Genomic DNA, 8,898 nt, shown 5'->3' on the forward strand with positions numbered 1-8,898 from the left:
GACTTGGGCCACCTAGGAATGATGATGGCCAAAGCCACTGTTTGCTAGGGGTACAGGGTCAACCCCAGGAGTTGGGGACCCAGCCTTCTTGTCTGAAGGGAGTCCAATACATGGTTGCTGCTGTGTCAGAGACTGGTAAAGGGCAGGAGTCGAGTTAAAGGACTAGTCTCAGAGGCTAAGACTGTGGCCCTGCTACTAGGAATCAAGACTTTTCTATTCTCTTTTCCTTCAGCAGCCAGGGTCGAAATCCCCTTCTGCTTACTGGGAGCTGGAGAATGTTCATTTAAGCTGAGCACAGGCCACCGAGGAAGACGGCACTTAATATTTCTTAATAACTCTCTGAGCTGATCTCTTCAAGCAAACGAATACTTTTATTAACATGTAAGATTTTGTTTTCAACATGGTAAGGGTTTTGACCTCAAACGCTCATCAGGTCTGCCACGCACACATTTATAGCGTGACTACGTATGAACCTTAAAGACGCCTCTTCGTTAAAGGTTTGGGTCCACTGCAGATTTTCTTTCCCAGGCCACACAGGTATTGCAAGGATCTTTCATGTCATGCCCAGGATCTCCTCAAATACATGGGGATACCAACTTGTACAGACTCACACGACCTCCTCTCCCATACGAGGTTCCATTTCTTTCAGAAATGAGTTAGGCTGTCCCAACAAACTCACCAGGCAGGTTACAATAGATAGTGTAGCACATAAAATTTAAATTTTGCACAAAATACATCTCTCCTCCTTTGGTCTCACACAGAAATTAAAGTCCCCCAATAGAAACAATACTATCCTCCGACCCTTCTCCCAGGTCACCAGTCCTAGCCACGTAAGGCCCATCCATAGTCCCAGATGAAGTCTGGTCCCGTCTTCTGCCATTGCTGCACGGAGTCTTCTAGAATTAACACAGCTCCTTCAGAACTTTCAGAGGCGGTGAGCTTCAACTCCGAGTCTCAAGTGTCACAGGGACCCAAAGTTCAGGGAGCTATCAGGTCACCCAAGAAAGAGCAAAGCACCTCTAAATTCAGGAGCAACAACCAAAGGCCAGGAATGAACGTCATTCAACTGCCACAGGGCTTACAATCTAGGCCCTAATTCCCGTATGTGAGCGCATTTTCCAAATCAAAGTTATTTCCCCCAAACAAACTAACAAAAAAAGGAACCACTGAATAATCAAAAACTCATATCGAGGTCGTCAACCGCAGACCATAGCAGAAACGTAGTGTCAGTGAGAACAGAGGGAAGACAGAGGGGAAAAGAAAAAAATATATATAAAGAAAAAAAAAAAAAAAAAGGAAAACAAAAGGCTCTCTGGTTTCAGCTTCTCCGGGGTGTCATGTCAGCCAATCGCCATCACTCAACCAGAATCCATTGGCTGGAAACCTAAGGCACGGGCGGGAGAGATCCATCACCGAGAGGTTAATCACGCTGTCCGGCCAGCAAAGCAAACACCCGGCCCCCTCCTGGAGGCGGCCTCACTTAGGGCCCCATGCTCTCCAGCACCATCTGGAACCTTCCACCGTCTCCCCGCCGACGATCTGCTATTACTCCTTCCCCATGGGGGGAGCGGCGGCCCTGGTTTACTCCCGAGGCCACGAGCCAGCCTCCCCCCTCCCCCCGTCGCCCACGCCCCGCCAGGCTCCCGCCCTTACCGCGGCCGCCTCGTCACGAAGACTCGCTCTTCTCTATCCGCCGCACGAGCTGCACCAGCATCTCGGCCATCTTCGCCATCTCCTGCGCCTTCTCGTCGGCCTTCTCGGCCCGGGGGCCGCGGGGCTCGGCGCCGCCCGCGCCCTGCAGGTGGTTGAGGGCGCTCTCCTCCGAGGCCTCGACCTGCGTCTTGATCTGGATCAGCATATTGTCCATCTCCCACAGCTTGCCCCGGTTGCGCGCCGGCGCCCGCCCGCGCTCGCGCGTCAGCGACGCGATGTCCTCGCGCATCTCGTGGATGACGGGCAGCAGAAACTGCTCGAAGTCCTCCTCGGGCTCCAGCACCTCCACCTCCTCGGGCTCCGCCAGCTCCACCGCGTCCAGGGGCCGCATCGCCGCTGCTCTGCTCGTCTGCAACGACCCTCGCGGACCGAGCTCGGGCCGAGTCCTCAAAACTTCCGCCGCCGGGCCAACTTTCCGCCTCGGAGGAAGCCGCGGAGACGAGCGACTGCCGAGCGGGCGAGCGACGAACAAAATGGAGTCCCAACCGTCAACCAGCGCTCGGCGCTTTGCGACCCCTCCCTTTCACGACACCTCCGCGCCCCCTCTTTACGGCCGCGCCGAAAGGGGCGGGCGCGCTCGCGGCCGCGAAGGGGCGGGGCGAGCGCCTCCGCGGCCGCGCGCAGACCTTAGGTCGGCGTCCCTTTTTGCAGCTTTTGTCGCTGTCCCTCGCTGTATCTTGATCTGATTTTATTTGTTTGCTTTTTGAAACCGGACCTCGCGCTGTAGCCAAGGCTGTCCTGGAACTCAATTATTTGACTTAAACTTGATCTTGAACTCTCGGCCGTCCGCTTGCCGTAGCTTCCCGGGTCGCTGGTGTGAGCCACCGCACCCAACTAGTTTACTTTAAAAAAAGAAAGCCGGGATTTGAACTCTGGACCTTCGGAAGAGCAGTCGGAGTGTACTTACATATAATAAATAAATAAATCTTAAAAAAAAAAAAGAAAAAAAGAAACCCATCCGCCAGGCGGATTTCTGAGTTCGAGGCCAGCCTTGTCTACAGAGTGAGTTGCAGGACAGCCAGGGCTATACAGAGAGACCCTGTCTCAACCAAAAAAAAAAAAAAAAGGAAGGAAGGAAAGAAAACGAGCCCGCCTTTAATTCCAGCACCTGGGAGGGCGAGGCAGGCCGATCTTTGAGTTTGAGGTCATCCTGGTGTACGTAGGGAGTTCAGTACATAGACCCTGTTTCTACCAGACCGAGCTCCTGGCTTCCTAAGGTGAAACTATTGTCTGATGCGTTCTGAGGCCCCAGCTAACCAGACGTTCAGTTGGTGATCACTTGCTGTGGAAAGAACAGAAGTTGGTGCAGACAACTAAGTTTGCAGTAACTCTTACTCAACCAACACTGAACTTTAAGGAAAGATGCCGAATTCTTAGTTCTACCGATCAGGCAGCACATTTTCAGGAATCTAAACTATGTATCTCACTGGTTTCCTAACCATGAGTCATGAAACCACTTTGCAAATACCAACCATAGACATATATAAAGTGCTTATCTTTAGTTGGACTCTACACTCTGGCTTTTGTTTAAAAAAAAAAAAATCCAGTCTAAGAAGATGAACAAGGGTAAATGGCTCAGAGGACAATGGGACATTGTTGCACACCGCATCAGGATAGTTAGAACCCTGACTTGGGGAAAGGCTGGTACACATGGATCCCAGGAAATTCTCTTCTCCCTCTCCCTCTCCCTACCATTCTCCCTTTCCCTCCCTCCTCCCTCTCCCCCCTCTTAATTGATGGGAATGTGATCTCTATGGCCAAGACAGCTTCTACTGTACAACCCAGCAAATTAGTTGAACCCATGAATCCACCCAAAACCCTGCACATGGATTATATACATTAGTGATTCACTCTGAGTTACCAATAATGTATCAGTGTCACGTTAAGGAGAGAAACAGAAGCATTTCCCTTTGGAGTTGTTTAACTAAGAGTGAGTCCGGATTGGAATTGTCCATTTCATGCTCCCTGTGTTGTCTGTCCTCTGTCTGTCTGTTGTGTGAATCCGAATCTGTGCCTGCCTAAAGGCTCTCTTGGGAATCTGTTTATCTCTGTGTGTGTTCTTCTGTGAGGGGTGTGCCTGTCCCTAACAAAGGGCTTTGCTTCTTTACTGAGTGACTTTGAAAGCGTTGCATGGGGAAGGAATGGGATACTGTAAAAATCTTTAACAAAGGATTAAGTCACTGGCGCCAACTGACCCAGATCACAAACATTATTTTTCAACCGATAACCATAATCCGTTGCTTTCAAACTTTATAGTAGATTTTAGGAAGTTGCTTCCAATTTTTGTATTTGCTGTTTTGTCTGGGTCAGGGGCATGGAAGAGTACATAATGTAAGATTATAGCTATGTATTAGCTTAGGTTGCAAAAGTGGATTACATGGGAAATTCAAGGCAAGTAAGGTTGGTTGTTACATTGTTCCCTTAAAGGGGAGTTAGACCAACAGTTTGAGTACACAGTAGGCCAGCAGTCTTAAGTGACCTCAAGGTATATTATTAACTTTGGCTGTTCAGCAGAAGTTCCAGTGTCTTAGAATGTAAGGTATTTGCATTGCCACATAACATTCACAGCTCCTTTATTTGTTACTGCCCAAAGTCTGAAGCAGACAGCCTTCTGTAAGTGAATGGATGATGGGATGTTATTCAGCACTCACAGGAATAAGCAACCAAACAATGAAAAGACTCCTTCACCGGGTCTTAACTGTTACTGGATGGAGGAAACCCCTTGTATGTCAATCACAGGGGTCTAACTACTCAACCTTCCAGAAAGGGCAGAATGGGACACAGAAAGATGGGGAGTTGGCTGAGGATGGAGGGACAGACAGAGAGAGAATGGAGGCTTTTTAGGGCAGTGAAGCTGCTCAGAGACAGTCATGTTGCCTGCATGCTAACAACTGTCTGAATCCACAGTTGCTAACACCAAGTGTGAACCCTAACAGAAGCAGAGGTGCTGTAGGCTCATTGATGGTAAGATGGTAACAGTGCTCTGGGTGTGTAGGGCTGTTGGTAGGGGAAGTCGGGGATGTGTGGGAACTCTGCACTTTCTGCTCACCTTCCTTAGGAACCTGAAAGCACTGTGAAAAAAATGGTGTGAAAGGGGACTAAGGGATGGGACAGGCTGGGGACCAGACTGGGAGATAATGTACTTGCTGTGCAGACGCAAAGACCTGAGTGCAAACCCTCATTATCTATTTGGTGAAGAGAGGGCAGTGGCTTATATCTGTAACCCTAGCACATTGTGTGTGTGTGTGTATGTGTGTGTGTGTGTGTGTGCATATATGCATGTAGTTGGGTGGATCCCAAGCTTGCTGGCCCCCAGTCTAGCTGAATTGTGGACTCCAGATTCGGGGGAGAAATCTTGTCCTGAAACAGAATAAGGTGGAAAGCAATAGAGGAAGACACCCCTGCTCTCCACTCCAACACAATGGTCACACACACACACACACACACACACACACACACACACACACAAATAAGTGGGTCAGGACCAAATGACTCTTGGTGCTTCTTGGACAGGGCACAAAGCATACGTGTGCAGTGTTCACCACGTGGAATTTGGCCATCGCTTTGTTTTCTGTCTATAGTTTCTGTTTTGTCTTCTTCTGGCTATTTGGTTTTTTTACATTTGTTTTGTACAGACTTGGGTAGGGAGGAGGTGTCCTGGCTCTTTTGGGTTCATGGGAGGTAGTGGATGATTTGCAGGAGTCAGTTGGTTCTTTCCTTCCGCATGTGGGTCTGAGGGATCAAACTCAGGTTTTAGGCTTGACAGCAAGAGCCATCACACCTTCCCTCTGTAACCCAGCAGCCATGCATGTGTGCTTGTGTGTGTGCATGCGTTGGGTCTGTCTTTTGTTGCTATTGCTCCTTACCCGTGTTGGCTTTACATGAGGTTAGAGATTTGAACACAGGTCTTTTTTTCCCCTTTCCTTTCCTTTCCTTTCCTTTCCTTTCCTTTCCTTTCCTTTCCTTTCCTTTCCTTTCCTTTCCTTTCCTTCCCTTCCCTTCCCTTCCCTTCCCCTTTTTCCCTTTTTCCCCTTCCCCTTCCTCTTTCTTTCTTTCTTTCTTTCTTTCTTTCTTTCTTTCTTTCTTTCTTTCTTTCTTTCTTTCTTTCTTTCTTTCTTTCTTTCGACAGGTTTCTCTGTGTAGCCCTGGCTGTCCTGGAACTTGCTCTGAACTGAGAGATCTGCCTGCCTCTGTCTCTTTAGTGCTGGATTCTTTGTTCGCCACCACTGCCTGGCCAAACTCAGATTTGTATGCTTGTCAGACAAGTGTTAACCTACTAAGCCATTTTCCTAGCCCTGTTCTCTACCTTTTTAAAAATTGTTTAGTTCTTTAAGTGAAATCCAACTCAGTGCTTTTGTTTCTAAGCTAGCTTTTAATATTCTAAATGCCAGTGACGTGTTACTCAGATGTTTCCACAATTTTGCATGTTTTAAAAGTAATTCTAAGAGTATGATTATTCCTGTTATTAATTTTTAAAAAGTTTTTGCTCATGTAGGCCTCATGTAGCCCAGGCTGACCCTGAACTCTATATATCCAAGGATGGCCTTGAACTCCTATTCTTCTGTCTGAGTCAGCACACTCCACTTCTTTAGGTGTGAGTGTAAGTGTGTGTGTGTGTGTGTGTGTGTGTGTGTGTGTATGTGTGTCTTAGTCAGGGTTTCTATTCCTGCNCAAACATCATGACCAAGAAGCAAGTTGGGGAGGAAAGGGTTTATTCGGCTTACATTTCCATACTGCTGTTGATCATCAAAGGATGCAGGACTGGAACTCAAGCAGGTCAGAAAGCAGGAGCTGATGCAGAGGCCATGGAGGAATGTTCTTTACTGGCTTGCTTCCCCTGGCTTGCTCAGTCCACTCTCTTATAGAACCCCAGTGATGGCACCACCCACAAGGGGCCTCTCCCCCTTGATCACTAATTGAGAGAATGCCTTACAGCTGGATCTCATGGAGGCACTTCCCCAACTGAAGCTCCTTTCTCTGTGATAACTCCAGCTGTGTCAAGTTGACACAAAGCTATCCAGTACAGTGTGTGTGTGTGTGTGTGTGTGTGTGTGTGTGTGTGTGTGTAGGGGTAGGGGGACAGAGGGAGGTAGCAGAAGCAGGAGGATTGCTGGGGTTCGCTGGCCACCAGCTCTGCACCAGGTCCAGGAGAGTTTCTGTTTCACAGAAATAAAGTGGAGCATGACATAAACCAGAGCAGGTCGTCAGGGGTCTTCCTCTGGCCTCTCATGCACTCACAGATGTGTGTGCCCCCTGCACTTGGGACACAACACACATCTATACAAACACACAAAATAAAATTAACAAAAACTAAAATAGAAAGCCTGTAAACGCAGAACTTAAGAGGCAGAAGCGGGCAGGTCTCTGTGAATTCAGGGCCAGGCCAGCCTGATGTATTCAGTGAGATCCAGGGCGGTCAAGGGTGACATAAATAAAGATAAAATAAAGACGTTGAGGGCACAGTTTCACAAACAGTTTGAGCATGGCCACCTCAGGGCATGGCAGCAGCTACTGAAAAAATAAGCATGGTGCAAGATTTTCAGCTGTCCAACGGCAGCGATAAGCAACCTGCTGATGCAGAGCCTCATTTCCCCAAGCTGGAGACTGGAGAAGAGCTTGTCCCCAAGGTGGCAAGGCAGGCCCTGTGGGAAGAACTGCGACTCCAAACCCTGTGGCTTGAGTCCAGACCTGCAGAGGGAGAGGTAGCAAATTCTGTTTCCTCCTGATGTCCTAGAAGGAGTGATCCTGAATGCACTGTGCTTAGAAGCTTGGAGCATGAGCTGCTTTAAATGACTTCCAGAGACAACATGGGCCTAGACACCTTAGAGGATGCTCCACGCACAACTGTGGTCCTCGAACTGCTGCTGGCCTCAAGAGCAGACACTCCAAGGCTGGGACGCTTAAGTGTCAAGGCTGGAAAGGAATGTGGTACCTTGGACTAAATGTGACCCTCTTCAAATCCATCCATTGACATCCTAACCATTACTAGGAATTGGATCCCTTCAGAGGCACTAACAGCTTGAGTGCGGGACCCCATAATATGTTTAGTGTCTTTAGCTGGGCAGTCATGGTGCACATCTTTAATCCCAGCACTCAGGAGACTCTGTGAGTTTGAGACCAGCCTGGCCTACAGGGGAGTTCCAGGACAGTCAGGACCATACAGAGAAACCCTGTCTTGAAAAACCAAAACTCAAACACTAATAACAACAACAAATACCCCTACCTAAAGAGACACAAGAGCTCAGCCTTGCCCTCTGCTCTCTGCCATGCGAGTACATATTGCAAAGCAGAAGGCACGTCCAATCAGGTATCTGTAGACACCTTGCTCTTGAACTTGAAGCCTCTAGAAATACAAGAGATAAATGCCTAGCCTGTGGTAGTTTGTTATAGCTCCAGCTGACGGAGACAGCTGGTGCCTGCCCCTAAGCATGAGGGAAACTCACAGATTCCACTTTTTTTTCTGTTTGCAGTCTTCACACCAAAATATGAGGACTCCAAACAAGCAATGAACCCAAACAAAAACAATTCAGACACACAGAAAGTAATTAATAGAAGAATTGAGCAGAATAGTAGATCTTTCAAACCCAGAAGGGAAAAGCCAGGCATGGTAGTACACATGTACAAATGTTCGCATGTATATCAACAATCACGGGGCGGGAGGAGCATGTGCCTCGGAAATGTAGGTGTGGGTGGCCAATATGCACGTGAGATGTGAAGGCCTTGCTGGAAGCCAGGTTTATGCCAAATGAAGTCTGCTCTGTGCCCCCCAGAGTGGATACTCTGGGCACACAGAGTATATACCCCTTCTGGGACAGCGAAGGGATGCTGCTGCCACCAAGATGTGATGAAGTGTTTCGGAAATGTGTTATTATCCACCAGAGTTGCTTTGCAAGGACCTGTAGACTTCCTCTGTTAGAAGAAATTATAGACTTTTTTTTTCCTGAAAATGACCTCTTTCCTTCCTTCTACCCTCTAATAATTCTTCTTTCTTTCTTTCTTTCTTTCTTTCTTTCTTTCTTTCTTTCTTTCTTTCTTTCTTTCTTTCTTTCTTTCTTTCTTTTCTTTCTTCTTTCTTTTTGGCTTTTCGAGAGACAGGGTTTCTCTGTGTAGCCCTGGCTGTCCTGGAACTCACTCTGTAGACCAGGCTGGCCTCGAACTCAGAAATCCACCTGCCTCTGCCTCCCA

General features: G+C 48.1%; 1 protein-coding gene across 1 annotated transcript; it reads right to left on the reverse strand.

Moving 5' to 3' along the window:
• Window positions 1-345: 345 nt before the first annotated feature.
• On the reverse strand, window positions 346-2,202 carry Mrfap1 (Morf4 family associated protein 1). The gene is made up of 2 exons (XM_021210658.2): window positions 1,654-2,202; window positions 346-1,384 (listed from the first exon to the last, which is right to left on the reverse strand). Exon 1 carries the CDS (start codon window positions 2,042-2,044, stop codon window positions 1,667-1,669), a length of 378 nt encoding a protein of 125 aa, XP_021066317.1. The 5' UTR covers window positions 2,045-2,202; the 3' UTR covers window positions 346-1,384; window positions 1,654-1,666.
• Window positions 2,203-8,898: the final 6,696 nt, after the last annotated feature.

The sequence above is a fragment of the Mus pahari genome, chromosome 13, assembly GCF_900095145.1.
Source record: "Mus pahari chromosome 13, PAHARI_EIJ_v1.1, whole genome shotgun sequence".
In the NCBI taxonomy this organism is placed as follows: Eukaryota; Metazoa; Chordata; class Mammalia; order Rodentia; family Muridae; genus Mus; species Mus pahari.